This window comes from Lepeophtheirus salmonis, chromosome 4 (assembly GCF_016086655.4).
Source record: "Lepeophtheirus salmonis chromosome 4, UVic_Lsal_1.4, whole genome shotgun sequence".
Classification (NCBI taxonomy): Eukaryota; Metazoa; Arthropoda; class Copepoda; order Siphonostomatoida; family Caligidae; genus Lepeophtheirus; species Lepeophtheirus salmonis.
In genome coordinates this window covers 9270649-9290915 of record NC_052134.2, presented here as the reverse complement: position 1 = coordinate 9290915, position 20267 = coordinate 9270649, and the positions used below count along the sequence as shown (strand labels likewise).

Below are 20267 nucleotides of genomic sequence, written 5' to 3'. Positions count from 1 at the left end.
AGGTGTTGACTCCTTGAAGTTAGCAAATAAATTTAAAATTTAAATTTATTATATCCAACTTTTATATCATCATTCTTAAGGAACCCTAAATATGTTTATTTCATGTTATCTCTTCAATTATATATGGGTACATATTTCATGAAGATGGAGGAAAAGCAAAAAGTTGAGAAATGTACCTATATATAGGATTTTTTTAAGATAAGGAATTTTTATTTTTATATTATAGTACTTTTAATAAATATAAATATATCTTTATATTCACAACATGAACGTTTCTGCAGAAAAAAAAACAACATTTTAAATTTTAGAATACGTCATTTTTTAATTTTCTTTTTTGAGTATTTCCATTAAACGACTGGAATATCTCCTATGTAATTAGAAATATCTGACACATAATTGGAAGAAAAATATAATGCATTTCTTATTTAGATTCTGTTTTTTGGATGACTAAATATAATTCAAATTTTAGGTTTTAAAGCCGTCTAGGTACAAGTTATGGTAACATAAAGAGGAATATTTTTTTAGAATATATTTATTTGAATTATAAATTAAATATAGTCCATTATCAATCAATATTAGTTTCATGATATACATAAAAAAAATATTGCTTAATTGAATCCTAATATAATAAACCCTATTTCATTTATAATACCAATCGAAATATTGTTCAAATTAATATCTAATGATCAACTTTACATTTATATTTATTGTAGATAATATTCAGAGCTATAAAACAAATTCAGTTTAACTGAGATAAAGTTAAATCTACGAGGTAAACTTTAAGGTTAAAGGTCATAATGTAAAAAAAAGTTCGGAATAAAATATATCATCAATAATGACATTTTTAAGGAATACATAGTTAATTAAAGATATGGATAATCAAAATCGAGTGTGGACAAAAAAAAGTTATGTCTCCGACACGTGAATATCTTTATTTCATATCACAATCTTTTTATGAAAATAAAACAACAAAAAAAACAAAAAAACATAAAAAGTCCCAAAATTTATTGTTTTGTCTAATTTTCCCAAGTATGCTGTTTTATATTTAATAATTTTTAGAAACTATACACAAATGAACTAGAACCAATTCAAAATTAACTAATCCTCGTACCAAACTGTGATAATGGAAAAATAAGAAGAAAAATCAACAGTTGACAATAAAATACACTATGATTTTTTTGTATTCTTAAGGTAACTCCGTATGAGCATCAAAAATTGGATTGCAAAAAATAAACAGGTTAAGATATACAGTTTTGCTGGCAAAATGTTATCATATTCTGAAGCGGTGATGTACAACATTACGCTTTCATAGGCGATTGGATGTAAATTTTTTTATTTGGAAAACTGTTTTTACATGTTTAAATCATTTTTATTATATCTTTGATATTATTATCCTTCAAAAATGAAAACTTTTTGTATATAAATACACAACTTTTCTTTATTCGACAAGATATGATCTTAAAAAGTACCTACATACAGCATAAATAAATAATATTTTATTATCATCATTACTTCAACCAGACATTACACATACATAGAAATGAAATAAAGGGCTCCCCTGGGATTCACTCTGAATAAGAAAAGAGAAACAGAATAGAAGAAAAACTACATTTTTCTTCGATTTATATTATACCCTTATAAATTATGTACCTAATTTTAGCCTCATTTCAGAAAATAAATATAATTTTATATGAGCACATGTATGTACTTTCAGGAAAATGTTTGAATATACTCCCTTAAAGCTTCCTTATATATGGAATATAAATTTATTTTCACAAATTTTGATTTGAATTAATATTATTGACATTTGAGTTTTTAATAATAAATCAACATTGTACACTTTCTGCGTCTATTTACATGTAAACTATCAAGCCTTGGTTTTTGTTTATATATTATGAGGGAATATAGAGGCAGTTAACCAAAAAAGGTAAATATATGCTGTCTAGTTTCCAGCATGGTTCAACTTACAGGTAATAATTGAGATTAGGCTTTTGAGCTGTGATATATTTTTAAATTTACAAAATTGGAGTAGCTTGTTTTTTTTCATTAACTATCAATTAAATATATTTTATAATAAGGTTAGTGAGATGGTTATAAAATAAACCTTAACATAAAACTTAATTAGGGACATGATAAACAGTTGAACGGTAGTAATAATTGTATCGATTTGATATCATTTCAAAAAAAATATTTTATCTAATTCTGATGCTGAAATATCAAATAAAATGTTAAAAGTACTTGTACATATAACACATTTAATGAAGAAAAAAATCCTTATATTAAAGTAATCTCAACCACAATTTTTATTTTTAAGTAAAATTTTTATTAGTTATTCATTACTTTATGAGAATCTTGGGGAATCAAATTAGTATCCATCATTTTTTAGCTATAGTTTTAAGCCTCAGTTCTCACAAAAGAAAAATAATGACTTTTAAGCAAAGCAATAAACTAAATTCACTATATTTCGATTAAAAATTTGCGAAATATGCCAATAAATCCTAAACAAGTCATTATCAAGGTAATTATGGAATTTTATTAGATTTAATGTTTACAGAGCATACTAAATGTTTTTGGACATAAAATGTAGATCCAAAACATTAAAAAAACAAGATTTTTAAATTTTGTCTTGTATAATATGCCCCTTTACAAATGGTCGTTTAATTATTGAATATAGCTCATGTGTAAGTTTATTTTCTTAAATTAACCATAAGTATTAAATTAAACTTTAATAAAATATAAATAGATTAAGAGTTAAATGTAGTAAATCGGTAAAAGTATTTAGTGATATATTAGTATATATTTAAAATTAAAGAGTAGCTTGGAAGCAAGTTGGCTCACAATATTACAAACATTGCAATGGATATTTCATCAAAAGTACAACTTACGATGGTGCATTAGGGACTTTCTGAAAAAACCTTCTATCTTAAAATCACTTGTACAAATTATGCAATATACCAAAAAGTGAATAGTATGCCAATTATCCCCGCTTTCCCTTTTATATGTTTCACGAATATCAAAGTTTCAATTTTTTTTAAATTTTGTACAATTATTTTTTACCTTAATTATATATATTTGGTAGGATCTTTATCAAGGTAAAAAACCGATCATATAATAATCAAAAGAGAGAAAGATTTTTATAATTTCTTTTACTTTTTTATGATTATTTCGACCATATTTTTCTCTCGATTGGATTACGATAAGGTAAAACTAATGGTTTGTTTTTATCGTACAATGAATATTAAGATAAAAGAAAATCTTACATTTACCTATATATTTATATAAATATAATTTTGCTTACGAAAAAATAAGTGAAATACAATAATGGCAGTATTTTTATTATATTTTACGGACAATTAGTGAAGCTTCAAGAGCAATTGATGTTTCTTGGAACATTAAGGCGGCACTAGATTTTTAAATCGACGTCAAATGAACAGTCTGGTTATATCTATTTCTTTTTGAAAAGCTTTTGATTTTATCAGGCACGGTTTTATAATAAGGACTGTTAAGAAAATTTTTCCAATGCGATTTGGTATTCAACTAGGATCCAGCAGGAAAATCATTTTTATCATTTTCTTATAGTGGAGGCTAAATTGGAGAATCAACTTATTAGAGGGGTCAAAATTTTCTTGGGTTGCTTAAATAAATTTTAGATACAGTCTAGCCTTGCAGTCAACAAGTATAAAATGGCAACACTACCATTTTGTAAGTCAATTACAATATCTTAACTCCAAAATTCGAAGTCGAGTAATACAAAAAAGTTTGAAGTTCTTTGGATTAAGTGGGAAATACACGGAGTAACTTTAGGAAACTGGACTTCCCTTAACAGTTTTATCTATAAAAAATTAGCAGGTTGGATAAATTTTAGCATACAAAAAAGGATCGACTTATATAACACACAAGTAATTCCACAAATTTTGTATAAACCCACTTCTTTTCCATAATTTTGTGGTTTAACGATGTGGGGTGAGACTTGAGCTCGACAATAGACGTAAAACATACGAACAGGGAGAAAACTTATTTCTGTAAAAACCATATAAATCCCATAAGCTTGGAAAGGGAAGTGTTGGATAATAACGTTATTTCAATTAATGATGTTAAATGTGATGATATTTTTTCGATAGGGAAGTTTTTATTTGATTTGAAAAAACAGCAGCAACACACTGTATGCTAATGCCTTGTACTATGAAAATTACTTTATTTAAAAAAGTATCAACCGAAGCCATCACGTTTTGTAGAAAATATGTCCTTATTCTAAGTTTGAAGGAGATTGGACAAGTCATATAATGAATTCAACTTGAGGAATTACCGATGACAGGAACTTCACTGTGCAATTTCAAGTGCCTAAGGGTGGTATAATATTTAATTACTATTGCAACGATTGTGGTAAAGTTTTTAATTCTGTTGTTCATGCTTTTTCTGAGTGTATTTTTTGCTCTTATTTAGTAAGTTTGTTGAATGGAACATAGAAGGTCATATAAACATCTCACCAAACTATATCTTGGCCATAATTGTGTTTGGGCTTCATAAAAATAAGTTGATTCCTTCAAAGAAGGCTAAAGCAATTGGGTTTGGTATGCTTCACTCTAAGTCTTATATTGCAATAAAAAGTTAAGCTTGAGGGAACCAACGGATGGCATGGAGTTAAGAGACATACTTATTGCGTCGCGTCAAGATACATGGCTTTTGAGTTGAAAATACCTGAGGACGATACATTGCCATTTGATTTAGCACTGGATATCATGCGGTATTTTCTGGAAAACTCAATCAAACACATTAAAACTTTCAATCACATTATCAAGATATTCAAAAGACATAAAAATAGGCTAATCTTAGATACTTAGTTTTGGATTTTTGCTTTTTTGGTTATTTTATGTTTTTCTTTGTTGTTGGGACTTTTTTTAATGTTTATTTATTGAATAGATTTTTCGTGTACTTTTGTAGCATAAGAGTTCTTTTATCTTTGGGAACTAATTTTAAACTACAATGTATATTTATATTTTTGCTAAATGTAATTGACCAATTATTATGATGTATATTTTTATATTATATATTGCAAAATAAAGACCTTAAAAAAATCTTTATTAGAAAAGAGAAAAACTTTATTGGAATTTATGTTGGCCTTGAGAAAACTTTAAATCCTATTTGCTCTTTCCAACTGTTTCAGCTTTCTATGTTAAGAAATAAGATGTCTTGTTGTCCTTCTCCGAGATTTTCTGACAAGATAATTCTGGACTGTAAATAATCAAATGTGTACCACTAGCGAAAATCAACCCTGTATATACTTTTTTAGAGAAAAAAAAATATAAGTCATGTTTTGGTACACAAGACATCTTTTGTTAAAAATAACATATTTATGTAGACTAAATACCTACCACCAATATTATATAAATTTTAGTAATAAATCGGTATTTTAGTTTCCTAAAGAACGATAGGTATGATTGTTTGAGCTATAGCTTTCAACATATCAGTATGTTCGTTAACATGTCATAGCCAATTCGTTTATTAGATACATAACAAAAATTGCATGTAGACATATTATTTACTCTGGTATACAAAAAAGTGCAATTTTGTGGCTTTGATATACGTGCCCTTTTCAATATCGTTTATGTAAGAGTAGATAAATATAGAAAAAAATGTAGAAAATAAGTAATAAATTTCTGTAAAATAATTAAAAGAAAAGTTTAGTAGAAGTGGTCTCTAAGGTCGTTCAAGGACAAGAACAAGAACTGGTTAAGACCATATAAATATTTTACGTTACTATGAATTACTAACAAAATACAACAGGGATATATACAAAACATTTAATTTAATTCTGACTATATATTTTCTTGTATGTCATATCATATATTATTGCTAGTCTATATTCAAGATAGTAGGTATATTTTAATTTCTTCCATTTTCTATTTTTTTTTTTTTTGTATAGTAAGAATTTAGACAGACTCCATTTCTAAAAAAACCAATCGAAACTTATATGATCTTTGACTAATTGGAAGAAGAATTGCACCTATGATTCATTGATTGTTCATAAAAATCTATACATGGTTGGACAGGAAAACGTGGACTGTTAATTAATGTTAGTTTTCTCAATAACATATGAAGGTTAAACAATAATTTTTTACATGCTGGTTTACCGATCCATTGTACATAAAAAATTATCAAAAAACATTCGTTTATTTCGACATAATAAGTGAGTAAGAAGACAAAAGCAGATTATCTCAGATCGCCTACATAATAAAATTGAGGTGGCGAAGATTATAGACATTGTGAAGTGCTCCAGGAGCCTGTTTTTTAAGGTGGCAAAGAGGAAAAACGATGGAGAAGACCTTTCTAGGAAGGCAGGAAGTCAAGGGCACAATTTAAGAAGGATCGTGAGATCCTGTCAAGCTTGGAGAAGAAGATCAAGGAGGACCCCACCACCTTTAAATTGAGGTCATGAAGGCCAGCAAGCTCGAGAGTCCAAGATTTCCTGCCGGGTCTTATAGATACTATGTTACCACATCATATGCTCAATTGTATTCCTCTATGTATTTGGTAAATTTATGACCTGGAGGTAGTTTTTTTTTAAATTTATATTTGTTCGTTCTCCTAATATACATATATTGATTATAAATAATTTAGAGATTTGTCAACAATTTTTAATATAATTATGATATAGTATGTTCATTGATCATTATGACTTACCTGGGGATCCAGCGAATACATGAAGTAATAACCAGGAAAGTAAAAATGATTTCATATTTATGATAAAGATGATGTAGATATTATTAAATTATCTTTTAAAATGTCTGTATGAAAAGAAGGATATTCGTGATAATATTGACTATGATCAATAATTCTTCATATTAGTTGTTTTCACCTGAAATTAATAAAAAATAAGAAATAAATAAAAAGGTTGTATATATTCTAAAAAGCACTTAAAATATATTATAAGAAACAGCTGCGCATTAAAAACCTACCACAAGTGAAACTCCCTGAATTTCAAAATGCTATAACATAATTAATTGAAATATTAAAATTCTTTAAATAGTAATGTTGTAGATTATGTTACACAACAGACAATTATGTAAATTACATACTTTAAACACAGAAATATATTTTTGGAAAAAAAAAAATAATGACACATTAATTGCCTATATGATTTGATTAAAATAAAACTTCAATCATTAAAAAAATAATGTTTTTTTGAAAATTTTATTCCTTTAAATCGATACACTAGTAATGATAAGAATATTTCTGTTATAAAAATTAATGCTTTGACAGATTTATCTCCCTTCCAACCAATGTTATTAGATAAAGAAGTGAATAAAGCAGTTTTCAATGATGTCATAATTTGTATAATGATTGAAAGAGACGCCATCTTATGGGCTTAAAATTGATAATTTTACGGAAAAATATATAATAAATCTTGTCTAAACTTCATTAAATGCCTTTAAAAATTGAAAAAAGCTTTAATACCTGCATTTAAAATTAATTGATCCAAATGTTTAACACGGTTTTTTTAACGAAATCACAATAATATCTTCTAAAAATGACAAGATTTTTACAACTTTTTTTGATTGATTAGGGACTTGAAAATGAGAGTAATTAAAAATCATTAAATATTAATTGTATTCCAATAATTAATTTAAATCTACAATATGGAAATAAGATTATATAATGATGTAATTAAATATATTCCTTACACATTTTTGGGGGTAATATATATAGAAACTTGGCAATAGGGATATTTCATTTTGATAGACAGTAAGGTTTAGACAAGAAATATGACTATGTAAAACAAATTGGGTTCCAGAAAGAACTACTGTAAAGTACCATTGTTCCAGATCATAAAAAACATATTATACCAATTTTGGTACAGGATTTTCCATTAATTTATAAAATAATTTACCAATTGTTAAAAAATAAAAATGATGACACTATATGTACACATATTTAGACATACGAAAAGTTTTTTTGTAAAAAGTTTTAACAATCTTGCCCATAACGATTTATGGGAATAGTGTTTTTTACTTTTCAATTATATATGGGTGGATATATGTATACTTAAATACTATGTACATATAAACATAGACATATCCAACTTTTATTTCGACCGCATACATTTATTTTGCTGTCGTATTTTTTCGGTATAAGTTGTTACAACTTGAATTTTTTTTTTCCAATATTATACATATATTGTTAAAAAACTTACAACATTAATCACTTTGCAATTTAGGTACGTAAATAATGGCATTCATGGTTTTTGAACATGAACACCAATTTTAACATATAATTATTATAAGTGTGTTCCTTTTATTTAACACATGGGATGTAAAAAAATGGGCCTCACAAAAAAAAACCGTGTTTTTATTAGTTCAAAATTGTTTTGTTTTTTAAATTATTATTATTACGATAACACTAACTCACAAACTGAGAACAGATCGTCATTGTTTTGAGAGCTGTGTTTTGAAAGTAAGTACCAATTGAAAATGAGGTGAATAAAAAAGAATAGCGCCATTTATGCTTGAGGCCCTGAACTTTTTAAGGCATATTAAAATCATTTTTACCATAGTTAATATTTGTCTTGATTGGATGATTTTTGAGTTATGTTTGATTTTGTAATTAATATGCATTGTTTTACAAAATTTATATTGAAAATATTACTTTTCCAATTGTTTTTTTTTGTGTTAAGACGAATATAAGATATTAAGAAAATATATTAAACCTAACTAATTATTCAAACTGTTTTAGATAATTGATATCAACTTAGGTCCAAATCAAGAATTTTTCATGAAGTGATAATAATTGGAGTTTATAAATATTATAAAGAGAATATTTCTTTCAATCTTAGTACATTGGTAATGAACATTTTGACCTGTTCTCACTTTTTGGCTTTGGTTAAATTTTAAATTATACATTATTTTTTGAATTTATGTTATTTGGAAAAAGTTAATAATTAAAAATATTAATTTGTAAAGTTCAAATACATAATAAAAACAAATGCTATGGAACCAATATGAAATTTAATACTTTTGAAGTTTCAAAAGAGTTTATAATGATAATGTATCAAAATTATGGGGAAAAAAACAGTCAAAAATCCTATGTGGACAATTTTCTTGGAGATCCGTGCTTGGTTTTTTGAAAAAAAAATCCAGATATTTCTGGATTATTTATAAAATTAATTATTAAAGTGTATAGAGGCAAGGTGTATATATACATATATATAATATGTACGTTAATAAATAGTAAAAACTTATGCTCGTTCCAAATATATCCATACAAAAGCTTTATTGAGTAAATTAGAGGTTGAATCTAGAGGAAATGAAATCTCATTATGTAAGACCATGAATCTACTCCGCGTATCCCCTTCTCCGAAATAAAATTACAAGCTCCTCCATAAAATGAGATTTTCCATCTACTTTCATAATCTTTCTTAGTTATAATTGTCTGAATATCTCTAAAAAGTGGAGATCCCTCTTTTGATTTAAGTACATAATTTTACATCGCATTGCTTCACTTCACTTAACAAAGTCAGGATTGATCTTATCTAGAGGTACAAATATATGTTTTACAATTTTTCATGAGTAAAATTTAAACAAGAGGTTATTTATTTTCCATAGGCATCTGAAAATAATGCTTAGCCCAACTTTTATTTAGTATATTAGCCCTCAGCTCTAATAATTGCCGCAATACGAGGCCTAAATTTCAGAGTCGAGCGTGGTCAACAAACTTCTCGATGGAAGTCACTAGAGACTCCTGGGATGAGTAACAAACAACCTCTCCTCGAAACACGTCTAGAGAGAGTAGCCCAAGGGACTTATGTTTGGAGAGGAGGGCGTCTACAGGCTGAGGTCCCAAAGGTATGGAAAGTTGTCTCTCAGGAAAGTATGGTTGTTTTTTTGCGGTACCATGACACGGAGCTCCGTCTGGAGTGAAAGCAAAGTTGTCCCCGAACTTTTCTCTGGACCATAAGTAGTACTTTCTTATATAGACCTTCAATGTAAGCATCTGAGTTGAGCTGCTCCTTTCTGTCGACAAAAATTGGACGGTAGATTTCACAACACCCAAGACCATGTCTTTGGCTGGATTTTTTGTTCTGAAACTGAGACATTTTCTGGATATTCAGTTGTGATGTAGTGGCTGTTTTGGTTATTTAAAGTGGTATCAACGATGAAATTTTTTCATCGGTAAACAGTTAATATTTGCTCAATTTGAGAATTGAACAAATTTAGAATATTTCTTGCTCTTTCCAACCGTATCAGCTTGTTTTGTTGGGAGATAAGATATATCGTTGTCTTCCTCCAAATTCGCACCAATGCACGGATTGAAAATAACAATATGCATACCACTACATAAGATCAACACTGGTTTTCCTAATTATTAAATGGTTGTAATACTTTTCATCTTGTACAGGCTCCAATTTTTAGATTGAAACAGGGAGTTTGTCGTGCAGGTAAACTTATAGAATGTAATCGATATTTCAAATATTCCTTTTTGTGTTTTATGGTTAGTTGTTCAGAAATGAACGCAAAATTGTCAAATATAAAATATGTATTCCTTCGACCATATATATATATATATCTATATAGAGAGAGAAAAAAAAAGAGTTTTTATTTGTAATATGACCCATATAACTAATGTATATACTCAAATTTAATTTATTAAATTTTTTACCAAATAGTACTTAGACAAAATCTCGTGCAGTGAAAGTCCCTCCAAAACATGGGGAATCATTTATCCCCTCTTAATATCTTCACTTATATCATAGAATATAACAAAATGGTCTCTATTCCAGGTAAGAGTTTCAAATGGAAAATGGAAAATTTATAAGTATATCTAGGGATTATTTTACATGTAATTAATTATCAAAAGAACATAACTGTTTGTATATTAACAGGAACAAATAATCAAAAAGAGCACACAAAAAAATTGAAATAAAAATCTTAAGAGTTTGATTTAATAGGAACACTTTTGATTAAACGTATTCAAATTCCTGGTGTGTTTAGCCACCCTGACATTGAAATAAATATTTTATATATGGAAAAATTAATTTTCCCTTAGTGTGTTTTTCATATGATAACTAGTATAAGCCTCAGTAAACAAATTAAACACTTGTTTACCATAATATTTCTAATACGTGAATGAATTATCTAAAATAGTTGTTAGACAAAATAATCTGCTATATTGCAAACTATGGGTAATAGATTAAATTATTAGTATATTGATTAATTATTATCATTTAACCTATTATAGTCAATAGGTTAATTAATTTACCATTACATAGGTATATGAATGAACTTTATCATATCTATATAATATTTATTAAATTGTACTTTCTATCTGCTGTCTTAAGTATGTACTTAAAATTGTTATTTACTGCCGTTCCGCATTACTCGAGATTCTAGTTCGAATCAAGATTGTTCTCAATTGATAACTTTGGCTTCCAGGAACAAGCAAATATCTCTTATAGTCTCAATGTTAAATTTTAATTGAAACTGTTTTTGTAATCCTTTATGTTGCTCAAGATTAATTTTTAATCATTATCATTCACATGTTATGTTTTTATTCTTTTTGAATTTAGGTGGTTAACAATTAACATCTCCCAGTGGATTAAGCATAGTGATTTATATGAATATAATCACTGGATTGAAAATATATTACTGTTGTCTATAAAAGTTTAGAGACACTTTCGAGAATATTTCATTTTCTAAGGAAAGATGGTAGAATAGATTTGTAAAAAGGATTTGAACCTTACATTTCCTGGTAGCAGTTCTTAACATAACAATGATAATAGTTCGAGAATTTGATCACTTGGATGCAATAACAGTGGTCTATGGAGAGATAATTCCATATACGAAAGTTTGATAGTCTAATGTTAACGGGTCAGCTGTGATTCTACTGTTCATGTCTGGGGACTAATTAAAGTTAGAAAGAAATCATATCCGCTTAAATATAATTTATCCGTCATATGGGCCGGATTTCATCTTTTTTTTTTTTTGACCATGACCTTATTAGATCTACCCCTCAGTTAAAACGTTGCAAAGCACAAATGTGTAAAGGAACAGAGAAATTTTGTGTTTCATAGGCAATGAATGAATTAACCGGCTCCAATCAGGGTTAAAATGATCTTTTGAGATTTTTATTTATGTTAATTTTCTTATTTATGTCATAAATAGGTAAACTATATCCTGGAATTGTTTCTAACTGCCCTAGATAATTATCCCCTATGTGTATTGAGATAATTTTGTGGGACAGAGCAGAACATCTCCAACTCTCTTTCCGTCTTACTTTTTCATATTCATTGTTGATATAGATATATTATAAAATGCCATTAAGAATATACTTAAAACCTTGATAATTTATTTCAAAATTTGTCGAAAAGTCTAATGGATTGCCACCCTTAAAAAATTGGATACTAAAAGTATATGATAAATTAAGGATGAACACAAATATTAAAATGAAGTAAAAATATAATACACAACAGATTTTACAAGGAAATTTCAGTCTCTGGTGTATATAAACACCTTAAAGGAATAAGACAGGTTTAAATAATTGTGATATATAATAAAAATTATATCCATATAATTTTTTTCATCAGGGGCAGAAATATTTTGTTTTTTTACCTTAAAATTTGCACAAAAATCATGCATGGACATAAAAATAAAGTATAGTAGAACAAAATTTATATTTAAAAAAAATTAATAAATATGTACTTTTTATCATAGTAGTTAATTCAAACATTTACATCCATATAAACGGATAGTACCAATTGCACAAATAATAAATATCAAAAGTGATTATTTATTTTAATAAAAAATTGCTTTTCGATATAAAAAAAAATAATTAAATATTTGAATTGTCAAAGTAATATAGCTATTCCAAAGAAAAAACTTTGTTAATATATAAAAGATATTTCCTACAAAATGTCATTTTCATATATGCAAATCTCCTTTCGTCCACACAATTTTTTATTGCATTTAAACTTTCTTATATTTGTCCTATGCAATTATAAAAGTTAGGATCCAACATTTGTCTTCAATGGATAGTTGTTTTTTTTATAATAGAGATACAAAAGAAGATTTCATCTCCTTTTAGTATTACGCAATTAACTTAATTGTGAACACAATTGCTTAAAGTAGGATCTATAATAATAATAAAAATTACAGAATATATCAAAATTAATTGTGCTATTTTTGATATGTTTAATAGAATTCTATCAAGATTAAGGATATAAAACAAGTAAAATAGAAAATAAAGCTAATTCGTTTTTATACAAATACAACCAGCAACTTAGACTCTTATGAATATATATAACAGCTGATAATTTTTGGAATAGAGTTGTAGATTACAAAACATATTTAAATATTTGCATTTTTCTTAGAAGATATAGCACTTGTTTAATGCTTATAAACAATGATTTCACTTAAATATCGAGAGAAAAACATATTCTTCTGACCATGTTATCATGAAATAGACTTTGCCCGTCTTCATAAAATCTTTCTAGTATTTAAACAAATACATCCGCAGGATTATTGAAGCTCAGTGTATTTTTTTCTCTCTTTTTTTAACCACTTTTAAATTTTTAAGCTATGTATTTATAAAGTCATCGATGCCAGATGTTCCTATGACTGAGCCTGTTGTGTATATTGAAATACACAACTTTTTTTTATCGCAAAGTAGGGTTCTAAATTAACCAGAGCTGTGGAGAGCATAGCTACAAAACCATCTTCCTAATAAATTTCTATGGCGTATTTTCCTTATAGGTTCAACACTGCCACATTCATAGACCAACTGTAAGGATGATTATATTTTCTCCGTACAGATTTAACATAACTTATCACCCTCATTTTCTCAGGATTTGTGGAAAAATTATGAACGTTGAAAGACGATGTATCATCCCTCTCCATTTGGAGTTGATAAACGGGTTTCTCAATACTGATTTCAATTATCATTTCTCAACTTAAGTCGACCCAGCTTCAAAATACATATGCAAACTAAATAGACCAATGGGGTTTGACTCAACTTACTATTTTTTAATTTATTAACAGATCACTACAGTGAAACATTTGATATATGTAATAACAGTAAAATTTTGTCTTCAGTGAAACCTAAAAATATTATTTTCTTATTTATTTTTTGATTGGATTAATGATTATAATACATAGTCGATTTATAACTTAACTAATTTTCTCAATAATCGAAGACAATAATAGGAAAGTAATTTTTACAAATTAAATAACGTACTGATAATTAAATTTGATGGGCATTTAAAATTTTGTCATTTTGAGTTTTAACCTATTAAGACAAAAAGATTTATAAAATTACCTCTTTCTATTGAAATAATAACTTTTTTAAGTAAAAAACTAATCTATTAGTCTCAAAAATTGTATATTTCTCCTTTGTTTATAACTTTATAATTAATTTTAAATAGAAAAAAAAGATATGAATGAATTTTTTTTGGAAAAAAAGACTTGTTAATTGTTAATAAAAAAGAAAATCTGATAATTTTTTTTTATTTATCAAAATGATATTTTTTCAAACAAAAAAGAATCATTGAGTTCCAAAATTTGTACATATACATATTTATAAAAAACATGTCTTAATAGAAAAATAGAAAATGTTACAACACTATGATGGGTGCCAGTTTTGTAACCTGTTCATATGTACCTGTAAATAGCTACAAATACATATACTAAAAGTACTTTATATCTAATAAATAAAATAATCTTGTACTTCACTCAAAAAAGAAAATCAAATAAATTAAATATTCTAAGACATGTAAATATTTAAACTGGCATTTATAGGGATGTAAAAAATGTACACTTTAGTTTTAATGGGTTACAAAGATTTGTAAGTAACATAAGTTAGAATCGAAATTTCATATAAAAAAGGAGATTTGTCTCAATGCTATACATAAATTAGAATGTACGATCTCATTTTTGAACACACAAATGTACTTTCTAAATAAAAATAGTAGTCAAAGCAACTATCATAACCTCTATATAAACTTTCGGTAATCCAATGGTATTTGCTTTGGTTCCCTTCAATTCCTATATTTTAAAGTAGTAAAGCAAGGTAAACGTAATTTGTGTAATATAGTCTTAAAAACCATACCTGAGTTTTTAAAACAGACTGTATCAGGTGTTTTATTTAGTTTTTCTATAATATAAACTATAATATTCCTTTTTGTTATAAATGATGAATGTGTAATAAGTGTTTAAAGAAAATAATTGTTTTTCTTAATTTTTCAGCTTTGTTTCATTTTAAAACATGATACAGAAACAATAAAAAACGTTTCTTAAATGATCAAATATATTTGAATCATTTATTTTTTCTGATTGTCTAATTTGTAAAAAAGACCATGTATAGTTGATAGTAGCTTGAATTACTAGATCACGAAGACATTTTTCCCGAAACAAAAAATAAAAATCAGCTATTGACTCAGTACTTTAAGTTACATCAATCTATATATCAAAGTCCATAAACTTTTATTCTGCAATTTCTTCATTTGTGTTACATATGTACAAATTAGATGCTATTAACTTCTTAAAAAAACAAACGTTAGCGGAGAATCATTTACTTTATAAGTAAGAAAGTTAGGAAGTAAAAACCTTTTAATGGTATAAAAATATATTTTAAGAAGTCAAATACTCATTAACTTATCTGTAGGAATAATCTTATAAAAGAAGAAAAAACCATTAAAAATACAAAAAATATTACTATCTTGTAAAAAGTATTTCTCTGTTGAGTGCATAAGAGCAAGTAATTGTTAGAGATAAAAAATTATCATATTGATACATAAGATTTCAAATCTTCAATTTGAGGAGTTTAACATTATTTTGCCTAAAAAATAAAAGTACTGGTCCAAATGAAGATAAATAATTATATATCATTAAGCAGTAAAAAAATTTGGTTATTTCTCCTGTAGCTTTATTTAAAAGGTACAACAACTTTTTTTTCCAAAAAAATTACTAATTTACTTTTATAGGCTTAATGTGAAGTAATCCATTTTTTATTTTATCAATTGGCATTCAATGTAATAAATAACCAGTCATATTTATTTAGAATTTTAAAAGTCTTGCTTTCTAAACTAACAACTCAAAAATCTCGACTCAAAAATCATAAATTTTGACTAATTCAAGCAAAAAATGCATCTTTGGTTTCAGAATTTGTTATGGACTATAATTTAAACAGTTTAAAAATTATGAGTATCCATTAAACAAGTGGTTTATTGTTCTTCTTCAGAAGTACACTTCTGTTTTTAAATTGCAGCACTAATGGGACTCAGAGTTGAATTGAGGATCGCCACCAGAATAATTTTTACCTATGTCTTGTGAATTTCGTTCCTCCACCTCTGTCTTATTTTTTTCCTGCCTTACTAGTGACATTTTATGACAGCTGAGCTGCTTTCTCCCTCCTAAAAATCAAATTGTCCAGGCCACAACCTTTCACATTGTGGATCAAATTTTGTTTCTATTAATTTGTCTTCATATTGTCACTCTGAAAGTTATCTACAATACTTAAAACTGTCACAATGATATTTTTTAATCTAAGTTAGTTATGACGTTTAGTTTACTTAATAAATTGACAAGTATTGTTAGTTTTTATCAAAATATGTTTACCTCTATCTTTACAAATATTGGAGATGATATTCAGAAATAAAAAGTGACAAGGGTATATGGACAACATGCCTTGGAGAAAATAGTCTCTTGTACTTAATGTGCGTAGGTTTGATACTCGGACGTTTCTAAAGAAAGAAATATACTTATTTTTTAGGGACTTCAAAGAAAACTCCTAGGTCGGATGGAAATATATTATAATAAATTAGATTTGGAGTTTGCAGGTATAAATTCGTATGTATAGTAAACTTCAATAAAATTTCTGACCAATAGATGTAAATATCTTAAATGATTTAATGTGTAGTAATTTTATTATTTAAATCAACGATTTACTCATTTTTACCATTAAAAAATTGTTTTTCTTTGTTTGTGTTTTGAGAAAATGGAATATGAAATTTCACATAAATTTCTTTTCAAGTGAAAGTATGTAAAAACAAATTTAAAATACTCTAGTTAAATTATTGGGATAAATATGTGCATCGTATAGGGAAAAGTTAATTTTTTGCCTTTTATTCTGGAAAAAAGAGTATTAGCAGTAAAAGTTGTTAAAACTAAGACTACGTTACTATGTATATACAAAGTGATTAGCAAAGTAATGCAATATATTCGAAGTTGTCCATCCCTTTAACTATATTAACAAGTTAGAAAAAAAAATATTTTGGTTACTAAAATGTCTGTTATTCTATTAAGTTGATATATATTACATTTTTATTTTGGTTTATGAAAAACTTCAGCTTAATTTTTATTTTATTCTAACTATATTTTCAATGCTTTATGGGTGAATATCATTTTCATAAACTAAGTAAAAAATAAAACTTCAATATTTGCAAAAAAATTGTTCAACGTTTATAATAGTTACGTCGTTCAAATTTGGTATAACTTTTTCACTTGTTCCATCAATTTTGGAAATATCAATCAAAATGCTAAGAATACTTGTATGAATATAAGAAGTTGAAAAAAATAAACTTAACAATATGAATTTGAGTTTTTAACAAGATATAATTCCCATAGTAAAAGCAGTCTTCTTTTTAATATATATAGGAAAAGTGCACTTTATTTGTATTTTGGGAATTGAATTTGTATCTAGCAACCTTTGATGAGGTTGCATATAGTATTAATATTAATTGCAACAATGTTACACTGTTTAATGGACCACAAGATACCTCAGTCCTCACATTGAAAAAAAGAAGAATCACAGAAATAAAAAGAAAAACAAACAACTACTTTTAAGTCTGTTCATTTATTTGAATTCCCTAAACTTTGAATAAAAATTAGTAAAAATTCAAATATATGCTAAATAATCTATCCAAATTTAAAAATATATATTATCTGATTGAATCTTTCAGTAGCAATCTAAAAAGTATTGGTCATGAAATGTACAATTAAAGGAATACGAACAACTATTATAAATTTCGGGGTGTATAATATCCCAGTTTAATAACAGAAGGTAAAATAAGCTCTTTTTTTTGTTTTGTTGTATTCTATATCGTATCTACTTTTAACGTTTCTGTTCGTCAACTGTAAGATAAAAAGTTATACCGTATGGAATAGAAAAAAAAGTATACTCCTGTGAGTACCTACATTATGCTATAATATATCAATTCACACATGTAAAAAATATCAAGAGTATTAAGAAGTAGGTAATGGCCATCCGTTTTGCATATCATTACACACATTTATCTGCAATCCCTCTTTTTCCCCTTTGCTCCTCTTTCTTATACAACATTTGATAAAGTACTGAGGAAAAAACTATACATATTTATACAAATAAGTAAAAAAAATTTATTAACCATAAAGCTATGATATTCATGTATGGTTCATTTTCTCTTATGCTATTCAAAAAGAAGAAAAAATGTAGGATATTAAGAAATATTGGTTTATATACGAACGTATGTTTATATTTACTTGTTTAATGTATCATATATCGTACATATGTTGCTAACTGAAATATATATAGTACATACCCAGTACTAGGATAAATGCAGACCTCATTTAATAAAATCTGATAATGAATGTATTGAATCTCGCTCGTTGATGCCAATACGTTTTTTAAATTAGCAAAACTATGATAAGTTCATTTTAATCTATAAGTATAAAACAAGGATTGCCTGTTTGTTTGAATGTATATAAAAGAGCTAGTGTGGTCTTTGTATATATTAAGTATATAATAAACATATTTTGATCATAGAAATAACCCTTCAGTCGTACTAATGAAATATTGCAGGGGTGTGCATATTGAATTGAACGTAGTTACACTATGCGTAGGATATAGTGCTCCCCAAGGTGACTTAGATAAGTTATCTCGATAAGAAAATTGCAACGTGGTCTGGTTGACGCTAGCTGTCAACTTTTTTAATGACGTCACAAGGGAGCAAAGTTTAATGTCAATCACTAGTATTATGTGTCCACTCACATTAGTCCAAGAATTAAGTCTTCTACTACGGGTATTAGGGGTACAACCTGTACAAATCCACCAGATGTCCACTATTTTTGTATATTTTTTGATAATTTATGTTTTGATGTATTTTTCATAAAATAAAAATTTTTAAAATAATTTTTTAAATAACTTTAGCACTGTAATCGTCGAAGGGTCAAGATTTACACTCATAGTATTGTCTGTTAAGAAAATAAAATACTGTATTATGAATTGATAAACTTTGTTTTATCGAATTTCCTCCTAACTGTGACATCATCAAAATAGTCAGTAAACAAAAACAAAGAAATCTCTTATCGATACAAAGTCACCTTGGTGCTCCCTGATGTATATATATTTACTTATTTTGATCTTTTATAACGAAGTTAGATTATTTGGGTTATTGCCCTCTTATAAATATTATTATGCATATGTATTTGTATTTTGCAGTATATGTAATGGCTTGATTTGAATAAAATATAAACGCTGATTTTTTTTGTAAGTGAACGTACTAGAGACTAAAATACTATTTTTTTTTTAACTTTAATTATTTTTCTTTCATTCTTGAGAACAAAACACGTCATATGACTTTTTACAAGTATTACTGTATTGATTAGTTACGTGAGAGATAGCTCAAGAATATAAAATTATTAAAATATGGGTTTAATATATTGTTTTTCACCTTTCTAAACAATCAATATACGATTTAGTCTTCTTCACATTTATATAATCACAAATTTTTACATTTTAGTTTTTAGTAGACCAAAAAATTCATTAATTCCATAGATAATTGTTGAATGTGTTTACTTTCAAAAAATTACTTGCAAAAAAATGTATCTATATATAAATTATGCACTAAGCATTCTTAGTATTGAAATTTGTTAGAAGAAGAAAGATAAATGGTTGAGATGTGAAAAAAAAGAGGAAAAAAGTACGTTGATCGATTTATATTTAAATAAAACTCAAAAGTGATACGTATAATATTAGATAAATAAGTTTTCTAATTCTTTATTTGAGCAACTGTGAAAAATTCTGCTCAAAAACTTTATGGATATAATTACAAATATATAAAAAAAGAAATTATAAAAGAGAAAATAATCCAAATTTCTTATGTTTTACGTTCAACGATTGAAAGTGTATTTTTTAATTGTAAAAGTTCAGAAACGATGTGTTTTTTGAAAAAAAAAAAATATCTTAATTTAAAAGTATTTGATGGATAAATCTCTAACCAAAAACTCAAAACCTTTGATTTCAAA

At 26.6% G+C, this 20267-nt stretch overlaps 1 protein-coding gene across 2 annotated transcripts in view; it reads right to left on the bottom strand.

Moving 5' to 3' along the window:
* The window catches only part of LOC121116551 (follistatin-related protein 4), a 397069-nt gene that overhangs the window by 303116 nt on the left and 73686 nt on the right, over window positions 1–20267 (bottom strand). For both annotated transcript variants that reach the window (XM_040710814.2, XM_071887604.1), the window contains one exon: window positions 6682–6856. In XM_040710814.2, coding sequence (XP_040566748.2) covers window positions 6682–6736 — 55 coding nt within the window. In that variant the 5' untranslated portion in view covers window positions 6737–6856. The remainder of the gene's footprint in view (window positions 1–6681; window positions 6857–20267) is intronic.